This window comes from Xyrauchen texanus, chromosome 41 (assembly GCF_025860055.1).
Source record: "Xyrauchen texanus isolate HMW12.3.18 chromosome 41, RBS_HiC_50CHRs, whole genome shotgun sequence".
NCBI lineage: Eukaryota > Metazoa > Chordata > Actinopteri > Cypriniformes > Catostomidae > Xyrauchen > Xyrauchen texanus.
Window position 1 is genome coordinate 23,293,419 of NC_068316.1, and position 24,651 is coordinate 23,318,069.

Consider the following 24,651-nt stretch of genomic DNA (forward strand, 5'->3'; position numbering starts at 1 on the left):
TATAGATTTGGTGATAAGTGTAGAATAGATCTTTAAATGTACTGTTATTTGTAATATAACTGCATGATTATAATAATAAAAAAAAAGATTATACTGGGTTTAACAAAAAAAAAAAAACATCAACAAAGGAGACACTTCTGCAAGAATATGCAGCAAATAAATCTATCTAGTTTCTAGTTGTTGGTCATTATTATGAGCAGTTACAGTCCTTGTGATGGGTGTGTCTATCTGACGTCACAAGCTCTGACTGTATAAGGACTCGTAAGTGACAAGTGGTATGGCTCCTCCAGTGGAGACAGCAAGTATTTATATGGGTCATGTAATGATTTATGAAGTTAAATTAACAATTGAAGTCATCACTTTCCTGGAGGCTATTTTTAAAAGAGCAGGTAATTTTAAAAGAGCAGGTAAGAACCAATCTTTTCATTTTCCATTAGTACAGCGCACATCTATTTTACATTTTTACCTGCAAGTTGCTTAATTAAATGAATGATTAGTTGACCATCTATCTATCTATCTATCTATCTATCTATCTATCTATCTATCTATCTATCTATCTATCTATCTATCTATCTATCTATCTATCTATCTATCTATCTATCTATCTATCTATCTATCTATCTATCTATCTATCTATCTATCTCTGGGACAGGTAAGATGCTTTTAAGTAGAGTTCCTTACCATACTTGCATAATGTTTTGCACTCTACTTTTTCCTGTATTTTGCATTATTATTTTCTTTCAATCAATTTCATATGCTATTACTTGAAAGGAATCTTTTTTTTTTTTTTTTACTGCTATTCAGTGTACCTTCTTCATGATCAAGTTGTGGAAAACATTTCACTTAGACAAGGAGAGCATTGCAATGTATTCTGCGAGCACTGAGCACTCTTATGGAGGGACAAAACATGTACTTACGAAGGGTGCAGAGCATGTAATTTAACATAGCATGACCCATTTTAGTTCCTGTATATTGTTTAGGAAAAAAATAAACATTCTGGCTAAAGCCTACATCATTCACCAGTTTATTTTTGAATACTGTAATGTAGCAAAAATTGTATTCTAATATAATCAGATTTATATTATTGTAGTCAAATGCATAGATACTTAAAGGGATAGTTCAACCAAAAAAAAGAAAGAAAAGAAAACAAGGAAATTCATGCATTCACCCTTATGTTGTTCCAAATCTTTATGACTGACTTGCAAAGGATAGTTTTAGCACATCATTCAGCTTCACTGAATGGAGAAAATAAATGTAGTGAAAGTGAATGGTGACTGTCAGTGCTGTATTTTGCATATGGGGTTGGAAAAAACATGAAAGTAAATGATAACACAATTTCCATTTTTGGTGAACTATCCCTTTAACATATAACATTCAGAATACCTTTATTCTATATAAAAAAACAACTTAATGAAAGAAGCTTCTACTTCTTAGAATGGCGATGCGATGTTATTTTAACCTAAATGGAGAACATACTGTATTTAATGAAAGCCCAAGTATTAGCGACATACTTGTGTGGCCTCCCTTCTATGTTTTTACACAGTTCAGGTTGAATTCCCAACTTTAAGAAGCTTCTAAGTGGCTGTGTAATTGGAAGGGCTCTCTTTTGAAAGGACCCTGTGAGAATCATCTATCCAGATGTTGTCTTTAGATGCCAGCCAAGAATACCCGTAAAGCTTTGCATCCGAGTACATACATCTGTGGTAATCCCTTGGGTGAGTGAGTTTGTAGTCAACCGGTTTGTTTATTGCTTACTAGAAAGTTCCACTGGCCATGCTCAGTAGAGGAGATCATACACTCTTAGCTTGGTCAATAATGGCTCAGTCACATAGAACATAAATATGCAAAGATTATATGAATAGATAGAAAGGTAGATCTAAACTGTGACAAAAAATTCTTAATTTAATCTTCTAATGGGTACCTCAGACTGTAGAAAAACACTCTACTAATTATAAATACTATGTTTAAGTACTACCATCACAGTAAATACAGGACAAAAAGACAAGTACAGTGAATCTGGAACCTAGTCTATAGAGCTGCTAACATAGGCCCCTTGTCAATGAGATGATGCATCTCTCTTATTAAATAAATCTTGTTCAAATTGCCTTATACACACCAAACAACACGAAAGGATCTGTTAAACCACAGCATATCTGGTAGAGGAAAACACTAGGATTTCCCAATCTGTGGCACAATCACAAGCACTTTACTGACGAAGGGATTCATCAGTGGGCACAAGAGAGGCTAGAACCACAGAATGTTATACATTAAAACAAGTCCTTCTTATGTAATCAGGAAACCATTGCTGATGTAGTTGAGCCCACTGATGTCAGTTGGTGGGAATTAGATTTCTTCCTTATTTAAATGCACATCCGGCAGTTTTTGAAAATGTTTTTGCCAAAAATATGGTAATTAAATTGATGGACTGCACTTCATCAGAGATAACTGATTGTTTTTTGTTGTATTTGAGAGGGGTTTGTCTTTAAAACAACACTTTCCCCCCAAACCTTTATGCCAGTTTAATAGTAGGAACTCATGAACATGGGAACTTGGTGTAAGCAATGGGCAATTTGAAAGAGATGGTTGGCTTACCAGCTTTGAAACAGCACTGTAAATATTTCTGAGATGCTTGACTTGAACCATTGAGGACCTTGGCATTGAGTAATCTTGTTCTACTGATCTCAAGAAGATCTCAACTTTGGAATCTGGATTTCTGCTGGTTTCCTTTCAATTCAATCTTCCTATAAAACCTTGCCACCAAAACATCTTTTCTAGAGTTAGCATTAGCATTCCTCACCTACTTGTTACGTTTCTTTAATTGTCTCATGTTCTGTTTGTCAAGTACCATATTGTGTCATAATGGTTATTGCTATTGAGCCACCATCAAACAAAGAGTTCCCAAGCTTCACAAATGTCCTCAATGCCCCTTGCAAGAAATGTCATCAATGCCTCTACCATTTCATTATGGTTTTATGGGACAGCGCTTCTCCACAGGTTATAGATGTGTGAACAAGATCGATTCCTTATGTTCTGTTTGCCATGGACAATGCCACGGCCTTAGTCAAGCTTGCTTTACCTCAGAATAACCGGTATAAAGTGGACATTTAGTGCAATAGTACAACATTTGTTTTCTGAAAGGATTTAAGAAAGGCTGTTTGACATTAACATTCCTACTTCTTTTCTATCTGTCTATGCAATTAAAGGGACAGTTCACCCAAAAATTTTAATTCTCTCATAATTTACTTACCCTCCTGCCATCCCAGATGTGAATGAATTTATTTCTTCTGCAGAACACAGACAAATATTATTAGAACAATATTTCAGCTCTGTTGACCCTCAACAATACAAGTGAATGGGTACCACAATTGTGAAGCTCCAAAAAGCACATAAAGGCAGCATAAAAGCAATCCATAATCCATTTAATCCATGGTAAACCCAAATCTTCAGAAGCGATGTGATGTGTGGGTAATATTGAAGTCTTTTTACCATACATTTCCCTCCCTGCCTTATAGGTGGTGATATGCACAATTGCCAAAAACAAAAGAATGTTAAAGTGGAAATTGATAGTAAAAAACAAATACATTAATATTGCTCTGTTTCTACACTACACTGCCAAAAGTATATAGACACCGGACACTAAACCCATATGTGCTTGTTGAACATTTAACAAAACTATGGGCAATAATATGGTCCTCCCTTTGTGCAGCTTCTACTCATCTGGGAAGGTTCTCTGCTAGATGTTGGAACAGACTAAAGAGTATTGGTGGGGTCAAGCACTGATGTGAGGAATGGAGCATGGGTTATAGTCAGTGTTCCAATTCATCCCAAAGGTGTTCAAGTGGGCTCAGTTTTGGGCGTTGAGAAGGCCAATTGAGTTCTCCCACACCAGACTGTGACTGGGATCCTATGAGAGTATTGGTAGTCACTGAGCTCTTTGTACAACCTGTTTAAGGAGATTGTATGGCTGTATATTTAATGTAATGCACTTTGTTGGTAAAAGGTGTAGCTGAAATATCCAAATCTGTTAATTAGAAGGGGGTGTACACATACTTTTACCTATGTACAGTAAGTGTGACATGTTTATGTGATGCTAGAACCTCTGTGCATTATAACTCAAAGCTAAAACACACACACACACACACACACACACACACACACACACACACACACACACCATAGTAGAACATGTGCATCGCTGTATCGTATAACAGAATAAGCCTACTAGTAAATGGCAACATGGCTTGTTTATAGCTATGTTGTGAGCACCAGCTTTTTTTTTGCTTACATTGTTATTTGCCTTGACTGCAGCCTGTGGTCTGTTGGGCAGCATTTTTATGCTACATAAAAGCGCATAGACATCACTAAAGCGAAGCTAGAAAATAAGACCACATTTCGTATGGTACCAAGCAAAGTGGCTCTCTTACCAAGAAGACTTTTATAAGGTTGAATTAAAGGGACAATTGTCGTAGTCGGCAAAGTTAAAGAGGGTCTGTTGTTCTGCCAATGAAACTTTTGAAAAATATCTGACACATGTTGTTTATTTATATCATTTTTATGCATATTATTTAGGGTGCATTTGGTTGACATATAAACTTAAGCATGCAGGAATGTAAAAGTATGGGTTGGGTTGAGTTAAAATAAGCAAAAGACGTCAGCAATGTAAATGAGCAAGTGCAAAGAGAACAAGATTTTTTATTATTAAAACTATTATTACATTTTTTCCTTTGGAAAAAAGCTGCATGATTTGTCATATAATTTATTTCTATAACAAAAAAAGGTGGTGGACGATGCACCAAAGTACTTAGGGTTGGCCTGTTCAAACTGTTAACAGAACAGTAGCTAGGTTCGTTTAAGAAAAATGGGTAAAAGTCTCACTTGTGTTCTGTTATCTCTATACAGTAATGATACCATGCAATAGGCCTTTTCATTATCATACTCTTTCCACAGTAGATGTTTAATCTCTGAAGTAATTGCTTGATTGTTTCTGTGGAGCTATCTTAACACCCCTGTGGACAACTGTGCAAATGCGTGCTCTTGATCTGATTAGCTTAAGTGATTTGCCACATCAGAAGTATAATCAAATGAATCAGCCATATTATTGTAATTATATAAGCATACATTTACAATAATTATAGACTGCAATGTTACTTTGCATCCACAACACATATTTTAATCTTCTTAATTTAACAGGGCTCTGAAGATTGGTACTTTACGCAAAGCACTTGAACATAATTCAGAATGTTGTGGATTTCGAGGTCCATGTCAGCGTTGTTCTTCCTGGTATATTCACAAGCGGGAGAAGAAGATGATATTCGAGCTGGTATTGGCAGTTTCTTATATTTGACTAGGACTTTGCTGTTCTGTTTCTGTTTTGTTGTCATAAACCAGCAACAAATATAGCATAAAGTCTCACTTAGCTCCAAACCTTGTGAGTTGCCTACGTAGGCAGCATTTTAAAGAATCTTAGGCAGTCTCCCAATGTGAAAGCAGTTCCAAAAGGTAGGAAGCTGCTTTCGAAAATACCTTTTTTTGGCCAAATTCTGAGGTAGCATCCCATGTACTCTTCATGAAGAATGCAATCCAATAATGCAGTGCGATATCAACCCAAGAAGCTGGACGAGTTGAGAGAATTGGATTCGATACCAAAAAGTATTTATAAGTAATATTTGTGTGTGCTTTATATTATTATGCAGATTTGAGTATCACGTTGTTAGCTTAGCAACATGCTAACACAAAACTCTATTGAAATCAGTTGTGAGTCGAGTGTCCTGCACACTTAGCGTTCCATAAGGAGCGCTTGTATGATGCATGGAGTTGCTACCTATATAGAGCATTCCAAATCAGTCACTTATGTGGTTTCATTTTCAGCTAGGATGCTGCCTAATGCATTAAACCTATGGCATTGTTTGCATTTATAGCTCTGCTATATCGTTGTGCAACCACACATCCAAAATACCAGTGTAGAGGCGGTAGAGAGCAAGGCAGCTCACCAGGTTTTGGAACAGAGCATTAATGTAAAAAAAATTGTTCAGGGATCTTAAGGCAATTGATATATATCACTCTCTATACGGTATTTGGTCCAAGTTTTGACTTCTCTACCTCACTGTGCAGGCTGCAGTACAGCAGTTAATGACCTGGTCTACATCATGGATGGCTCTTGGAGTGTTGGAGATGAGGACTTTGAAACAGCCAAGCGCTGGCTTGTCAATGTCACCAGTGGCTTCGACGTGAGCTCACACTACTCGCAAGTGGGCGTAGTACAGTACAGTGATACCCCCAGGTTGGAGATCCCACTTGGTCTCCACAAGACTACTCAAGATCTCATTGAAGCCATCGAAGGTATCAACTATCTAGGTGGCAACACGCAGACTGGCCGTGCCATCAAGTTTGCTGTGGACCATGTCTTTGCATCTTCGCCACGTAGTGAGGTAAAGAACCGAATTGCTGTGGTGGTGACAGATGGAAAGTCACAGGACGATGTGGTGGATGCTAGCGTGGAGGCCCGGGCACAAGGGATTAAAGTCTTTGCAGTGGGAGTAGGTACAGAGATCACCACATCAGAGCTGGTGACCATCGCCAACAAGCCTGCAGGTGATTACCTGCTTTACGCAGAGGACTACACCAACATTGACCGCATCCGTGACTCCATGGAGCAGAAGCTGTGTGAGGGTAAGATGTGCATTCGTGTGAGCTACCCCATAAACATTAACCACATTAAACCATTTTTTTGGCATCGCCATCCCTCTCCTGGGCTCCCTGTTAAAGAAGAGGGAACCCATCAAATTACCACACTCCATTCATAGCCAGTAAGAAGGAAACCCACAGAGCTCATGCGCCAAACCAGCGACATGAAACCATTGTAGGGAGGAGCACTAGGGTGGTGGTAACAGAACCAGATGTTATATGCCTTGTACCAGCTATTTTATGTTAATATGTCAGCAATGCAGGTGTACAGTTTCTATTACAAAAAGTAGATTCAAATGTAGTAAATTATTTGTCAGAGATGCAAAATTCAGAAAACAAGTTATGTTATTCTTTTTTGAGGATTTTAGACCACTGAGAGTTCACAGTGTGCAGGATTTCCTGGGGTTATGCTGCATAAATAGAAACTAAGTGATCGACAACATTTCCAGTAGCTCATTCTGCAAAATGATGTATGGTTGAAAATGACCATTCTGATAAAGTTAAAGTGTATTTTTGTCAATGTTAAATTAATTTCTCCCATTCCAGTTTAATATGCAGAGAGAACTATAAGAGAGCTATTGTAGGTTGATTTCCCAATACATTTAAAGGTGCCAATATACTTCAAAATCAAGGAAAGAATGGGTGTGACGTCATTTCGACCAAAATCTGGCCAAAAAGAGAAAGCGTTTTTGAGTCGTTGCATTGGTTCGAAACAGCTTCCCAGTGCTAACTTTTGGTAAAACTTTGTGCTGGCAGTTAAACACCTTCTTACTGTCATTGGTTCATGTGATAGGTAGGTGTGACCTGGTGCTCCACCTTCTTTGATGCCAACATCTTTTTCTGGTTAAAACTTCAAACAAGTATATATATATATATATATATAAAAAAAACCTTTTTCATGGATTCTTTTCACAAAATTCTTCATAAGATACAATCTAATATAATTATTCCGTGGTGGCTTGACAAGACCAGTTTTCATAGAGGGAGACACAAGTCCATTCTATGAGTTTTATGCACTGAGAAACAGCCATTATCTACTGCAGACTGTACATTACTTTCTTTAATCAGTGAGTGGTTAAACAGCTTCTTTTACTGATCTCATGTGGATTTTGTTCATTGAAAGAGGCATGTACTAACTGATAACACATTTTAATGTCACATTGGTTAATATTTTACATGTAGTCTGTTGTGAGTATAGGGAGCCTCTTATATTTAAATGGTCTTTTAAACAATAGCTCCAGCAGCATGGGTGGTGGACAGTTGTTTGCAAACAGAAAACCACTGCAAGCTGTTTCAAACTCCTATCTAGCTCTGAGTGAAGAACTTCACCGTGAGTGCATTAGGGCCTTTAACCCTGTGATTCTGTTTGTTTATGCATCCTGACCAGCCTTAAATAGCAACATTGGCTCAACCAATGGCCGGGAAACCTGTTTGAAAGCAATCATTATTTCATTATTCCATTTGGTGATGCTAGTAGCACAGAGATTACACAATTCGGCTTTAAATTACATTTTTTCCCACAGAATCAGTATGTCCCACACGTATTCCTGTGGCCTCGCGTGATGAGAAAGGCTTTGAGCTGATGTTGGGGATGAAAATTCATCTGAAGGCTAAGAAGATACAAGGCTCATTAGTGTCAGAGACAGCCTATCTGCTTGACAAGAGCATTGACATTACTGAAAACACAAGGTTGGTTTTAATTGAAACAATTATTTGTTAATTATAAAGGCTTTAAAGGCATAGTGATTTAATATGTAATTATTGGACATTTGGCAGTCAGTAGAAAATCGTCATTTAAATTTTTTAGCTTTTTCATTGTCAGGTTGGTTGTATTTTAAGTTAATGGTTTTTAGTGTGTTTTTATTCAATATATATTCATCTGATTAATGACTGTATATATATATATATATATATATATATATATATATATATATATATATATATATATATATATATACAGTCATTATTAATAATAATATATATATATATATATATTTTTTTTTAAGGGACATTTTTCCAGAAGGCCTTCCTCCCTCTTATGTGTTTGTGTCGACTCTGAGGTTGAAAGGTCCTACAAGCAGGGAAAGGTTTGACTTGTGGAGAGTGCTGTCTAAAGATGGACAGATTCAGGCAGCTGTCACATTAAGTGGACAGTACAAGTCTGTTAGCTTCACAACCACCAACACGGTTAATGAGGAACAGATCATTACTTTTGATGCACAAGGCATTGAGGTTAGTGTCCAAAAAACTACCAGCAATATATTTGAATCAAAATAAGTTTTTATATTATTGGGGAGACTGGGGCTAGTTGTCAAATGTTTTACTCCAGTGCATATTTCTCTGGGTAAGTTTATATTTAAATTGTATTTATTTAATTTTTAAATTTGATTTTTATGTTAATTTCTGTATAAATAGTTTCAAGTATATATTAATAAAAGCTATTGAACATTTCCACTGTTATTGTATAGGAAAAAAATACTTTTTGTGTCCTTTTGCAACAACATAAACATGCCCTTATAGCGGAGCATCTCGTCACACTATATAGGTCACAATGGAACCTGCCATTAAACAGCCTATTATAGGCTTTTCAGCAATATGTAAACACCACAACAATTATAAAAACAGAACAATTACTGAAACAGTGAACATGGTAATTATAAAACAAATTATATAGATATGCGTCTGAAACCATTGTTTTGAGCAACACATATGATAATTATTAATATTATTAGCATTTAAAAAAAGCATATATGACAACTTGCACCAAAGTGACATGAAAATACCCTTGTTCTGATGGCACAGTTTAACCTTTTGGTTAAAATCTATCTTCATTATGTAGTTGACACTTTGATGTAGTTTTATTGACTTGGAAAAAAAAAATAAAAACGCTTGTGATGTGAAGATTTTCACATAACACCAAATGTAACATATCTCCTTAATGAGACGTTTCCTTTTTAAACTACACACCAGTTTTGGAGTACAGAATGTAGAAATGAGCTGCTTAATGAGACATTTCCTTTAAAAACTTGGACTAGCTGCAATTTCTTGTCCAAACCCTTGATACCTTTTCCACTAAAGCTCTTCACTTCTATTTTTAAGTTACCAAAAATGAAGAAAACACCACCGTGCACAAGATAAATTATCATCAGGTGCATAGAAAAAGATAAGTAAACAAGAAACAAAATACCTTACATTGCTGTTGCTTGTGAATAAACAATTTAATTAATTAATATGAATTCATTAAATTGTGGGATTTTGTTTCTTGTTAATTTTAAAATACCAAAATTCGTAGAGATATTTGTATCATCTCAGAGTTCCAGCAATTATCATTGTGTACCTGCTCCTTGTCTTCTTTTATTCTTCATGCCAAAATCAAGTGGTTCTGTAGCATGCCTCTTGAATTATGCGGTCTTGTCTGGAGTTTTAGAAAGTAATTTCTTCCATCATAGCCCTTCAATCAAGTTGAAAATCTTGTTTTGGAAAATTGTCTCGCTCCATTTATATCCCAAATTAAAATATTTCCATAAACAATTCAGAACTTGATTCTCTTACAGTGCATATCTGTAGTCTAGTCTTGTTTAGTCTAGTCTATGAGCCATGAGAGGCCATGATATGTTGTGAATACTTTTACCTTCAAGTGTACCTGGGAACCTGCTATGTCAAACTTGGGCGATCATTATTAGGACTTGTCACGCATTTAAGTCTGAAATGAATACGGTAGAAACAAAACCAAAAGCAATAAACAAAGAACAATGGCAAATGAATTTATTTATGCACTGTATCGAACAAATAATGAAAGGAATATTCTGGGTTCAATAGAAGTTAAACTCAATCAACAGCATTTGCGATTAAAAATATTTTCAACTCGTAACCTCATTTATTTACAAAGGTCCTTACAATGGAAGTACTGTATATGGGGCCAGTCCATAAACATTAAAAGACACACTGTTTCAAAAGTATAGCCAGAAGACGTACACATTATGTGTTTACATGACTCCTTTAATTAATTTGCCTCAAGCAAAGAGCAAAAAGGTGGGTCATTAGTTTACAGTTGAATTTAAGGTCTGAGGTATGAAACACATTAATATTGAAATATAGCACTGAAATTGAAATAAATTTGCAATAGAGGACCAAAAGTGGATTAAACATCACAGAATGACCTCCTGGCTTAATACAAATAATATACAGTAAACAGACATTCTGTATAAGTGAAAATGTACACCTTATATTGTGGATTATAGTGTGGCTGGTGTTCTGTATTGACCAATCAGCATCCAGGACAGGGACTCTTCGTTTTATAGTTATCTTTATAATTGCTCAAATTTGAACAAACATCAATTCATTCTTCACTGTACTATGGACCACTTTTTTATTTCTGGGATTTCCTTCCAATTTCTTTTACAGGGTCTCTTTGATGGAAGTTGGCACCAATTGAAGGTTCTGGTTAAGCCCAAACATGTCACCTTTTTCCTGGATGACCAGCAGATCCAAGATGAGGCTCTGGATACTGTTGTGCCCATCTACATCAACGGCAAGACTCAGATTTCCAAAAGTTTTGGCTCTGAAGCTACACATTTTGTAAGTTACTGCAAGTAAACTACAGTATGGATGACCATGATCATTTTTGTGACTATTTTTATGATACAACCCAGATGGTTTCTAGATGCGTGCTATTATCTAAAGAAACTAACATAACAAAATGGTGATTGACATAATAGTTCTGTATCTCCTGTACTGTATATTTGCTATGTTTTAGAACTGGGGTACTCGTGTTCGACTTGGACTCACAAGTCCAATTTTACTAGACTTGGACTTATCATGGACTCAGATGCATTTTTACTTGGACTTGACTCGGACTCGAGCCTTTCGGACCATGGCATTTGTGATGCAATGACAAACATACAAGCAAACAAATGATGTAAATAGGGTGACCATACGTATTCTTTTTCCCAGACATGTCATCTTTTTCAGACCTGAAAAAGGCATCCGACTGGGATTTAAAAATTACCTCTGAGATTTGGCTTTGTCTTCATATTGATGTGCTCGCTACAGTTAGTACTATAATACATTTTTTGTATTTGATACTGCGCATCAGTTTTCACATGTAAATGTCCTTATGTGTGATTATTCTGGCTGAGAGCGGCAGCGTGCAATCTTTCAAAGTACTCTCTCGCTCTCGCCTGTGCATGTGCTGTATGTGTTTGTGTGAAAGGGATCGCCACACATGCTCTGCCACTCTCATCCAGAAACATCAATAACGTAAGTACACTTTTGAAAGTACTTTCCCCAACTCTGATAAAGCATTTGTTCTATTTAATAATTTGCAGACTCACATTACTACGCAAAGCCATTCCTAACTGAAAATGAAACAGACCATGATGGAAATTGTACAACTCAGTCCATCACATATTTTTAGCGCAATCTCTGTGTGTAACTGTAAAGCTAGCAAATGCATTTCAATGGCAAAAAAGTCTGAAAATACAATGAAGGTCACAAGTGAGGGGAGAAGTCTCTATTCACTTATTATCCATACTAAATGTGAAAAGAACAAAACATCAACTCAAGAAGAGTTTTCATAAAATGTTTTATCTTAACTTTAGGGAAGTAGACTATACCAAGACACAGCAGGAGGACTGAAAAGCGTGAAGTGCAGTAGAATAAAAATACATTTCAAATGGTATCTGATCTTTTCTGTTTTTATTTTCAGTTTTATTTTATGGGCATAATTAAATGTTTTAATATTACAGTGTATTAAATGTATTAAACACATTAAATGTATTTAATTCATTACATCAAATGTATTTCACCAATAATTTTAGATATAACTAAACTAAATTGAATGGACAAATTGAAAATGAAGTAGAAAAAAAAACACTAAATTAAAATTCAAAATAATAATAACATAATGACTAACACAGCTTTCACTTCCTTTAGTCTATGTTTGAGTGGAGGGGGAAAATCAACAAATAATTGAAAAAGTAAACAGAAAACAATAAGAAGTGTGTTGAAGGATAGTTTTGTCTAAAGCATATGCTTTCACACTTTATTTCAGCAGGATGCTAATCATAACATGTGAATATGAAATGCAGCAGAGGTGTTTTTGCTGCATTTATATTGACAAATACTTTTTCTTAGTTGTGAAGGTTAAAATAAGCATAACATAATGATGTTGAGTTTATGGTTAAAATTTTAATTCAGATTCATGAACAGATTAATTCAGACTCGGCCTGTTATGACTAAGTCTTGCAGTTGCAAGAGTCTTATGACTAGCTTTTGGACTTGGACTTGACTCTGACTTGACTAAGGTGGACTCGAACCTAACACTACTATTTTTTCAGAAGCCTAAATGTATTTTTTTCATGCAGGCAGAAATCCAGAAATTGCGACTTTATTGTGACCCTCATCAAAATGAGAGAGAGACAGCATGTGAAATCTACTCTGTGGTAAGTAACAGTATTGCAGCGTTGCAGTGATTTGATTGGCTGTGCGTTGAGACATCTCAAATTGCCCAGATATACTGCTCATTTTGTACATCTATATAGATGAAGATGTCAACTGATAATAGAGCACAACAGTCAGGTTCCGGAAGTAAAAATCACATACATTTTCTCAATAAGGATATTGATTTTTAGCTATAATGTATAAATCTTTCAAGACAGAACTACAATAAGCTCAGAGGTTGTTACCCAGTGGTATATGATTCACAATGCTTCATGGCATTAGTAGTTCATTCCCTCGTCAAGTAGTAGTATACCACTGAAGCTCCACTTTAGCAATGGCAAGAAAAAAGTATGCACACTGTTTACTTTTTTCTGTATAATAGACACATGAACAGAGACGCTAACCAGTTAAAATGATTCTTTCAAGTCTTTAGCCGTCAGTCTAGGGTTCTTTTTTTTTTTTACCTCATTGAGCATTCTTTGGTATGCCCTTCAAGTCATCTTGGCTGGACAGCCACTTCTAGGTAGAGTATCCACAGTACTAAATCATCTCAATTAATAGACAATTTGTCTAAATGTTGTCAGATGAAAATCTGATCTCTTTGAGACCCTATCCAAAGCAACAATTCTTGATCATAAGTCTTCTGAGATCACTTTTTTGAGGCATGAATGAATTAATGAATGAATGAATGTTACATTTATATAGTACTTTTCTGACACTACACTCAAATCGCTTTACACAGTGAAGTACTCTTTGTAAGTCAAATAGGTCAAACCAACACCTACAAACTTGTTTCATTAACTGGATGCCAGGTTTGACAACATCCTGGTTACTTCCGGAACCTCCGTTCTCTGATGGAGGGAACGAGATGTTGTGTTGATTAGGGGTCACTCTTGGGAGCTCGAGACACCTCTGATCTTTGATAAAAAATCTTTGATTCATGTTTAGAGCCGAGAGAGAAGGTCCCGGCCATTTCAGCAGGTAGTCCAGCTTTGTGGCAGAAGGGACACAACGTCTTGTTCCCTCCATCAGGGAACGGAGGTTACGGAAGTAAAAAGGAGGTTCCTTATCTGTCACTCACTCGACGTTGTGTCGATGAAGTGACACTAGGGGTCCCTTACAAAAACGCCACAACTAGCTGAACTGTGTTACGTGAAATGGCGGTGAAAGACAGGCAGACTACTGTGTCTCGCACCACCATTTCGCCATTTTGTGTGCTCTGTTCATAAGGCATGCCGTCATTGAGACTGATTCCAACTCGAGGAAAGAGATGCTCTGAAACGGGAGGAGCTTGCTCTTTTCCTTGTTGACCCGAAGCCCTAGGTCCCTGTGTGCACACAACACATTCCGAGAGTGAGCTAGGATTAGCCAGTCGTCGAGATAGTTGAGGATGCAAAAGCCCACTTCCCTTAACGGGAAAAGGCCAAAAGGTAGGACCTTGTACTGCTACGCCCGACCCTCGAGTGCAAATGGCAGGAAGGGTCAGCGTCGAGGTGGAATCGAGATGTAGAAGTATGCGTCCTTCAGGTCTACCGCTGCGAACTAATCTTATTGTCAGACACTCGATAGTGTAAATTTTTGGATCAGCATCTAGAACGGGAGTCTGTAGAGCCCGGTTCAGTACTCTCAGGGTCAAGATTGGCTGCAACCCACCGCCTTTCTTCGGTACAAAGCAGTAGGGTCTGTAAACCCTTTCTTTTTCTCGGACGGAGGGGCAGGCTCTATCGCACCCTTCCATGGGAGATTTCCACGCACAAGGTAGCGGCGTTCTCGGACTTCATCAAGTTGAAGTGGATGCCACTGAACCTGGGAGGATGCCTGGCAAACTGAATCGCATAGCCGAGTTGGACGGTCCGGCTCCGCCATCGTGAAGGGTTGGAGAGCGCAAGCCATGCGTCCAAGCTCCGGGCGAGATGGACCAAGGAGACAATCTCCTCGGATGTACTGGCGGGTGGGGCCTCGGAACATGAGGCTCCACGTTGAAGGGGATTGAGCCCTGTGGCCATGCTGAGTCGAGGGACATCGAAGCACTTCGACACCTGGCTCCTGATACCCACCAGAGGATCGGTCGGGGAGGGGGGACGAGATACTTCGTTCCCACAGTCCATCGAAACCGTCCAGGTGTGGGAGTGTTTGTGTCACAGCTGGGCGTGCAGGGGTGGGGGGAAAAATAGAATGGTGGACGGTGGTTGTGGTGATGGCTGTGCACACCGCATAGGTGACCCAGGGAATATGGAAACCGCTCTTTTGTTAAACTTTTGGGTACCGCAGCTACTTGAGCATGCAGAAAAATTATGTGAAAAGGGAACAAAAGATTCTCCTACCAGCCCTCCACCAGGAGATGGATTGGTCTGTTCACCAGCTCCAGAGCAGCAGGTCTCCTGGTCCCTGGGTTGCCCGTCTCAGGGGCGCTTTGAAGCCTTCTTGGTGGCCAGCTTTTAGACGGGTGGCGTCTGCTTCCTGCAGAGGACTCAACGCCAGGGCGGTGCCATGGGGGCGGGCTGCAGCGGAGCCGCAGGAGGACACCCTTAGCAACGAGAAGACAGTGTTTTATTTGTATAGCGCCTGTCACAACACACATTGTTTCAAAGCAGCTTTACAGAAGATCAGGCATTAACAGAAGATAAAACTAATGCCTATAATGTATGTCTGCTGCTTCAGTGTCGAGAACTGCTGGCCAAAGTCCTCGGCAGTGTCACCGAACAGGCCAGCCTGGGAAATGGGGGCATCAAGGAACTGTGCCTTGTCGGCCTGTTTCATCTCAACTAGGTTGAGCCAAAGTTTGCGCTCCTGGACCAACAAGGTGGACATCGAGCGCAATTCCTGCATCAATCCCGGTGTTGAACTACCCTCATGCAATTCTTTTAATACCTTGGCTTGGAGGACTTACAGGAGAGCCATGGCATGCAGGATGGAGGCGACTTGTTCAGCGGCACCATAGGCTTTGGGACGGGAGCTTCAGGCGTCCGCGCCAAGTGGCGCCGCTCTGCGGGCATAGGTGCACTGCAAGTGCCTTATCCACTATGGGCATCACCGAGTACCCCTTGGCTGCCCCACCATCGAGGGTAGTGAGGGTGAGGGAGCCGAAAGATCGGGACCGGGCGGTAAAAGGTGTACACTTCAAATACCACTTGTCAATTCCCTTTGGCCTTTTATCAAAGATCAGATGTGTCCAAGATCCAAGAGTGACCCCTAATGTCACTTCATCAACACAATGTTGAGTGAGTGACAGATAGGGAACCCCTGACTCTAATTAGCTTTGTTGACGTCATTATCCTAGGGGTTCACACATGTTTTCCAACCTACACTGTCAATGTTTTAATGTTGTATTAAATATGTACAAGAACAATACAATAATTTGTGTGTTATTAACTCAAACAGATTGTGTTTGTTCATTATTGTAACTTAGATGAAGTGCAAATCAGATTTTAAGACAAATGTATACATATATGCAGGTCATTCCAAAGGGTTTAAAACATTTTCTTTCCACTGTATTTGTTGAAAAACATCTAGAACCAAAAGCCATTAAAACATGAGCAGTGACTGTGGCACTCTATTGCCTTTTGATTTTCATCCCAGTGCAAGCTGAAAAATGACTGGACCTGTATCTACTACTCTGCATATAGAGTTCTGTTTTTATTTTTGGGCAAACTAACTGTTCTATTTGTTGTTTTACAGGATGATGAAAGGGTAAGTTTGGTTGAGATTATTATTCTCATAAATCAGCTGGCACATCAGAAAGATTGATAGGGTTACATGACAATCATTTTTGCTTGCCTCTCCAGTGCCCTCTGGACCGTGAGCCCTCTAAAGACACTGAGGAGGAGTGTGACTGCAATGAAGTTGCTCCAGGACCACCTGGTCCACCAGGACCCCCAGGACCAAGGGTCAGTTAAGTTCTCCATTGCTATTGTCTTGATAATAGCAAACAGAGCCATTTAAAGAAAGCAATTTACAACCAAATTCTGATAGCTGATGGTTTCTCAACAGGGTTTCCGTGGTGACAAAGGAAGTGAAGGACCGCCGGGCCCAGATGGTAAGCCTGTGAGTAAACCCCTTTATTTGAAGAGATGTCTGTTGTCAATAAGACAAATGTGATACTAGGCAGGTCAGCAACTGTCAAAATGAATGGTTGTCTTTGGAATTTTAACCAGAGAATACATTTGATTAGAAACAAGCACAAATATGCATTAGGCTAGAAACCGAAATGTATGCAAATGCAAATGAGAATCTTGGCCAATGCATTGAAAGTTTGCAATGCCGTTTAACATACCTAACGTGTATTCTTGGGCCAAGAACAAACCTAAGTACTCATGTGCCAGTATGTGTATAACCTGATGTGTTATTACTCAGGCAGCTAGAAATATACATTTTGCAGTTAAACTAACTTGCTCAGCAATATTCTCCTCTCTGTTCCGCCATGATCGTATTGGAGACTTGTCTCTTTCAATGGATAGTTGAGAAATGCCCATCCTAGTTTGGGAACACCCACAGATTGGGAAACTCACATTATTGTTTTGCAGCGACATACCCTGTGTTCCACACGGGATAAAACATCCTCCGGAAGGCACTTTGAAGTGAGAACAATCATGATAGTCATGCTGTAAGTTCGCGTCAAACTGAATTTCCAATAAAAAATACTTAAAAGTAAGTTCTGAATGACCCTTATTTTTGAGCCCCACACATTTTAGTCCCCCATAGCTCTCACAGTGGATGGTTAAGTCCTCAAATGGAACAGGGCACAGGGATGATCACTTCTGAGTGTAACACACCCTTATACTTCCCGTATTTGGCCTAAAAGAGAAAGGTAACCATAGAAGAAGAAAGTTTACACTAACACCCTTACAGTGCCCCTGGTGGCTATGCCTGCTAATGCAGTGCATACTTACTTCAGATTGCATAGCTAAAGAAACATTTGCATTTACATACTTGCTTAGAGTATGTTTCAGGCCTTGGCCAATTTGTGTAAACAAGGCTTCTGATATGTCTATATTTTCTCAATAAAGGGACCCCAAGGTATTAGAGGAGAGCCTGGTGATCCAGGCATTCCTGGAGACAAGGTGAGATACTCTTATGGTGTGACAGACTATCCCAAAGCATGTAGTGTTTATTTCAATAAGCAGAGAACTCTGCTTTCTTTAAATTTGACTTTTTGTCTCTTAGGGTGATGCAGGTCTACCAGGGCCGAAAGGGGATCCAGGACTAAATGGTTGGAAAGTGAGTCAATTAAGTGAATCAAGATAAGTGTGGTTCTTCAGTTAGGATACTTTGTCACCTTGGATGATTTTAGGCTTGTCTCCCACCCAGACTTTTTAACTTTCGCTCTACTGAAGGCTATATTATATATATATTTTTTTTTAATACTTTGCAATTTTGTAAAGAACTTATCACTTTGTTCTTATCACCTTAATGTGGTCCTGACTTTAGCAATTTAGTTTATTTTTTTAAAGTTTATATTTGGTTTTCAGGGAAATGAAAAATATCAAGAGCATATATATCCCAGAGTGGCAGAATGGGAGTTTGAATATCAAAAATGTAATTACTTTTAGTGTTTCAAAATCAGTAATTCATCAGAGACATAAATAAGGTAATAGACTTCTCTAAAAACTGAAAAAATGTCCATACCACCACACATCATTACCATCGCAAATAATATAAAAACTTTAACCAATCACATTATAGCAACATCAACTTGGAGGTTGATCAATGCCTTGATCAGACCTTTATTCCCAGATATGTGAGATATTATTTAACATAGATGAAACATTTTTTGAAGATTGAAAATATTTAGTCTAAACTGCCCCTAATTTAAGAATTATCCATACAGTAACTGAAATGACAACTTCAATTCACTCCCTTCCTCACAAAGTGATCATTTTTGGAAACAGAGCAGATGTTTTTTGAAGCTAATTTTCAAATATAGATGAAACAAAACATTTGGCAAGAAAAAAGTGTCTCCTTACATTGGCAGAGTTTGATGTTCTGGGTCTTGCATTCTAATTACCAGTTTTTGGGTGTAATTCAGTTAGCAGACTACAAGCCTTTCTTTTTCACTAATGTAAGGCATATTCAGTCTATTTTATCTTTCCAGGGTGACCAGGGAGAACAAGGGTTGCCAGGGAAACCAGGCCCACCAGGACCCATGGTAAGACTTAAAATAACTGGAGCCTTTTTCCAACCCATGTGCCAGGCATGCCATGCATAACCTGCCACTTCGTTTTCTAGATGGCTCAATGTTGCACTTTATAAGAATGGTCAGTGTATGACACAAGCATGTAGCAGGCCTGATTTAAAGAGAGCACACAGAAGAATAGAGAATAGGCTGGCAATTGTCTTTGTGCACATAGGCATTGCATGGAATTGTATAATTCATTTTGTATTCAAACTAGACAGATCAAGTTCCCTTTACAAAAAGCTTCACTATGATGCTGCGCTGCTAAGCGCTACGGGGAACAACCCTAGTTGTGACCGAGCTGAATAATGTGTGCAACACGTCAATGAACATTGACTGGAATTTATAGCCTCGGCTGATGTAATCATTAGATGCACCTGCGGCCAGGCTATAAATGGATACGTCACCAGGTGTCATCAGAAACTCTTTTTTCAGAGCGATTCTGTTTCTGTGTGTTTTACAAACCCTGTCAAAACTTTCTTTCCTCTGTTAGGAGTTAGAATTGGTTAGACAGTGCGCAGTGAATTTTTCCCTCTTTTCTCTTCTGTTTAGAAAATATTATATATATACATGTATTTCAAAAAAAAGAAAAGAAAAAAAGAGGGAATGACTGAAAGCCGCAAACACTGCATACGTTTTTGCTGTTATTTGAGGGTAAGAGCACGCTGCTCTCGCGTTGCAGCAGGGCGGGTGCGAGCACTGCGATTTGCTTTAACAGGCAAAGTGCTTCGTGCTCGCCTCGCTTGCTTCCGGGAGTCAGCACTCACGAAAAAAAAAAAAAGATTGTTGCATGGATTTGGCTGAGGAGCAAGAGACGTGTTGATCCCTTTCTCTCACTCTCTCCCCAAACCCAGCTGGTCCTTCACAAGATCTCGAAGCGCGTTCCGACACTTCTTCGGATCATGAGGAGGATCGCGATTCTCTTCTCGCCTCCGAGCTTTCCGTCCGCGATAAAAAAATCTACGGAGGAATTGCTCGATGTTGTTACTCATGCGGTTGCCAGATTGGACTGGCCACGTGAAAAAGAGACCCCCAAACGCTCCAAATTAGGGGATAGATTTTATCTTCCAGTCTAAGAAAGGGAACGCCTCATGGGTCCCTTCCCTTCTTTGATAACCTCCATGAAGAGCTTTTTCGCTTATGGAGAACCCCTAAAAAAAAATATATATATATATATATATATATATATATATATATTTTTTTTTTTTTCTTCCCGTGTTCACATACCCTCGATGTCATTATATTCGACTATTGTGGGTGCTAAGGCACGGGGGTATTCAGTGATGCCGCTGGTCGAAGAGACGCTTGCGGGCTATCTCTCGCCGGTCTCGGCATCGTCACTTAAGAAGCCCTCTCTCCCCTCAAAGCCTTGTAGGACAACCTCCACTTTAGTGGGAAGGGCTTATCAAGCAGCAGGTCAGGCTGGTGCTGCTCTGCACACTATGCTGTTTTACAGGCGTACCAGGCTGACCTCCTGGACGACCTGAGTGTGGGTTCTGCGCTTGACGAGCAAGCCTCAGACCCGCCTCGGTCCTGACTGAAGGGAGGCTCAAAAGCAAAGCGTGGCGAGTCGTGCTCCTCCTCCCAGGGATTGGGGACAGTCTCGCCGCCCTCGCCAGCCCCTGAAGAAACTATAAATTCTAGTAAGAGAAAACCCTGACGGTCTTGCGCCTAAATTAGGGGGTAGCTCCCCTCGGGACGGGGCGTGTGCTTCACTTCACCCCTCCCGGTACCCCCTCGAAGCCCCTCCATTCCCGCCACCTCTTGGTGTTTCGGGTTGCAGAGGCTTCCGTCAAAATTGGGTGTTTTCGCTGTTCCTGCATTTTATTCAGGACGCGAAACACTCGACAACCCCTCAACAGGAAGTGTTAAAATATAATACCCATCTCAGAGATCCTGGCAGCGTGGAAACTTCTGCCAGATATATTATTTTCTGTGGGTCTTATAAGGGTGTCAGGATTTACTTCACTCGCCGCTTTTCCGTGTTTCAACGACGTGTTCTCACTACCGTAAACCGGATTTATTTTTATGTAAAAACAAAAAACTCAATCTCCTGGTTAAAGGGGCAATGGTATGTGTTCCCCTTCCAGAGAGAGAGTTAGGTTATTACACTAAATACTTCCCGTTTCCCATGGAGGGTGAGGGGTGGCGTCTGGCTTAGATCTTAAAGCTTGAACTACCCATGGGTGTTCAAGTCCAAGATGATACCTGTCAAGACGGTTGTGTCTCAAGCCCTACGACTCGTTTGGCTGGTCACCATCGATCTTATGACGCACTTCTATATTTCATTTAGAAGTTCTGCCACAACATGGAAAGTTCCTGAGGTTCGCTTCCGGGGGCGAAGTCTTCCAGGGTCAGGTTCTTTCACTCAGCCTAGCCCTTTTTACCCGCACATTCACAATGCATGATGTAGCGCTGGCTCCTTGCGACTCTGGGGCATCTGCATTCTGAATTATGTAGATGACTGGCTGATCCTAGCGCAGTTCCAGGAACTGGCAGTTCAGCACAGGGACATCGTCTTAGCTCACCTGTTTCTCTGGGGTTGAGGCTCAACGCCAAGAAAAGGGTCCTCTCTCCCACTCAGAACACTGTTTATCGGGGCATCGTATGGAGTTCAATCACAATGCGGGCACAACTGTCTCCCGCTAGGATTGAGTCCATTCAGATCACCCTGAGCAAAGTCAGGCTAGGTCAAGGTTGCACTGTTATCAGTATCAACGATTTCCAGGTCTCAGGCGACCGCATCCACGGTGATCCCTCTGGACCTTCTGCTCATGAGACCGTTTTTGTTGTGGCCAAAAGCCAGGGGATTTCTTCCAAGGGCCAAAACCCCTAGGCTAAAAAGGGTTACGCGCCTCAGGCTTCGTTCCCTTGCTATGTGGTTCAGACCCCGGTTTTCTGCCTTGGGTCCCACTCTAGGTGAGTCTTGTTGTCGCAGGCTGCTAACGACAGACGCCTCCCTGACGGGCAGGGTAGCGGCCTTAAGTGGTCGTCCAGCTTAAGGGGATAGGAGGGTCGTCAGCTCGGTTGTCACAGTCACTGTCTCGGGCTTGATGGCTGTATTTCTGGCCCTGAAATACCTCCTCCTGAGGCTGCCATGTCTTGGTGCGGGTGGACAATACAGCGGTAGCCTCTTACATAAATCATCAAGGGGACCCACGTTCTTGTCAGCTGTATTTCTGACACGTCGGGTTCTCCTTAGGGCCCAGGGCAAGCTCCTGTCACTCAGGTCAGTTATATCCCTGGATGCCCGTATATGGGAGCAGATTCACGGTCCAGACAGAAAATACCAACGGGGGAGTTAAAAACGCCACCCTAAGGTAGTAGTTGCCCAGAGTTCGCCAGCAAGGGTTTTTGCCTCTTACTGATAGCACCGCGCTGGCCGAACAGGGCTTGGTTCTCGGAGCTAATCTCTTCCCTCGACGGCTCACCTTGGGCGATTCCGAACAGGAAGGATCTTCTATCTCTGGCACAGGGCAATATTTCATCCCTGCCCCAAATTGTGGATTCTTTCATGTTTGGCCCCTAAGGGTACCAACTGAGGGACACAGGGCTCTCTCCTGAGGTTATCGAGACCTTTTTAAATGCTGGGCTTTTTCCACTTGGAACAAGTTTGGGTGAGATCTTAGGGCAGAAGAGGACCTCTTTGCCTCTATGAATAGCACAATGTCTCCTCTACTTCTCCCTGAAATCACCCAGCCCCCTTGGGTCTGGACGTTAAGACACATACATGACCCAGAATGCGTCTGTATGCATTTCTTTCCCTGGTTTCTCTGCTCCCTGGAGTCTTGGCAATGTTCACCAGCAAGGGTCTTGCCTCCTATTAATGGCGCTGTGCTGGCCAAACAGGATATGTTTCTCGGAGTTAATTCCTCTCCTCGACGGCTCGCCTTGGGCGATTCCGAACAGGGAGGACCTTCTCATCCTTGGCCCGAATTGTGAAACCTTTCATGTCTGGCCCCTAAGGGTACCAAATGAGGTTCACAGGGTTTTCTCTTGAGGTTATCGAGACCATTTCAAGTGCTAGGGCTCCCTCCACTTGGAACTGATCTGGGTAGATTTTACAGGGCAGAAGAGGACCTCACAAATGCACCTGCATGCGTTTCCTTCTACTAAAGTTCTTATTACAGAACCAGCTAACTGCCAGTTTGCTTCAGTTCTGGATTTTCTGTAGAAAGAACTTTCAGCAGGCACTTGCCTCGCCACTGCCATGTTCTATGTGGCCATTGCAGTTTGCCACGGCTTGGTGGGCGGGGTGCCCTCAAAGAGGCAGCCTCATTATTGCCCGGGCCTACGAGGCGCGCGGGTCAAGCTTCACCAGTAGGTTTTAGGGCACACTCTACCAGAGGGCTCGCCTCCTCTAAAACCTTGGCTAGAGGTCTCCCTCTGCAGCAAGTTTGTGATGCGGCAGGTTGACCTCTCCGCACACATTCATTAGATTTTTATAGTTTGGATGTTCTGCCACTCCGGGCTGTTATGCCCTTGAGTCGACATCTCAAACTCATGTCTGGACAAGTTTGTGATGCGACAGGCTGGTCCTCTCCACTCACATTCATCAGTTTTTATGACAAGTTTGTGTTGCGATAGGGTTCTCTTCGCACACATTCATCGAACTTATCGGTTAGATGCTTTGCTACTCCGGACTTATGTCCTTGAGTCGACATCTCAGCCCATGCCTAAACAAGTTTGTGATGCGGCAGGCTGGTCCTCTCCGCTCACATTCATCAGTTTTTATGACAAGTTTGTGTTGCGATAGGGTTCTCTTCGCACACATTCATCGAACTTTATGGGTTAGATGCTTTGCTACTCCGGGCTCTTATGCCCTTGAGTCGACATCTCAGCCCATGCCTAAACAAGTTTGTGATGCGGCAGGCTGGTCCTCTCCGCACACATTCATCAAAATGTAACAGTTTAGATGTTTATGCTACTCCGGGCTCTTATGCCCTTGAGTCGACATCTCAAGCTCATGTCTGAGACCTCTCGCATTTTTGTGAGTACACTGCACAACTGTAGGGGTCCGGACAGCCCCAAGTGCAGCGGCGTGGGTATTGTATTCCCGTAGCGCTTAGCAGCGCAGCATCATAGTGAAGCTTTTTGTAAAGGGAACGTCTCGGTTTACATGTGTAACCCTTGTTCCCTGAAAAAAGCGGAACGAGATGCTGCGCTGCTTTGCCGCACTGGGACCTCCCAGGACTGCTCTTCAAAAAGAAGTATCTGACGACACCTGGTGACGTATCCATTTACAGCCTGGCCGCAGGTGCATCTAATGATTACATCAGCCGAGGCTATAAATTCCAGTCAGTCAATGTTCATTGACGTGTTGCACACATTATTCAGCTTGGTCACAACTAGGG

General features: G+C 40.7%; 1 protein-coding gene across 1 annotated transcript in view; it reads left to right on the forward strand.

Annotated features, from left to right (window-relative positions):
- Positions 1-289: 289 nt before the first annotated feature.
- si:dkey-225n22.4 (collagen alpha-1(XXI) chain) overlaps positions 290-24,651 on the forward strand; it is a 77,769-nt gene continuing 53,407 nt past the window's right edge. Inside the window, exons 1-13 of the mRNA XM_052113430.1 lie at positions 290-407; positions 5,191-5,320; positions 6,112-6,669; positions 8,208-8,373; positions 8,691-8,916; positions 11,089-11,262; positions 13,050-13,127; positions 16,804-16,815; positions 16,911-17,012; positions 17,116-17,169; positions 18,132-18,185; positions 18,289-18,342; positions 19,217-19,270. Coding sequence (XP_051969390.1) covers positions 5,239-5,320; positions 6,112-6,669; positions 8,208-8,373; positions 8,691-8,916; positions 11,089-11,262; positions 13,050-13,127; positions 16,804-16,815; positions 16,911-17,012; positions 17,116-17,169; positions 18,132-18,185; positions 18,289-18,342; positions 19,217-19,270 — 1,614 coding nt within the window. The 5' untranslated portion in view covers positions 290-407; positions 5,191-5,238. The remainder of the gene's footprint in view (positions 408-5,190; positions 5,321-6,111; positions 6,670-8,207; positions 8,374-8,690; positions 8,917-11,088; positions 11,263-13,049; positions 13,128-16,803; positions 16,816-16,910; positions 17,013-17,115; positions 17,170-18,131; positions 18,186-18,288; positions 18,343-19,216; positions 19,271-24,651) is intronic.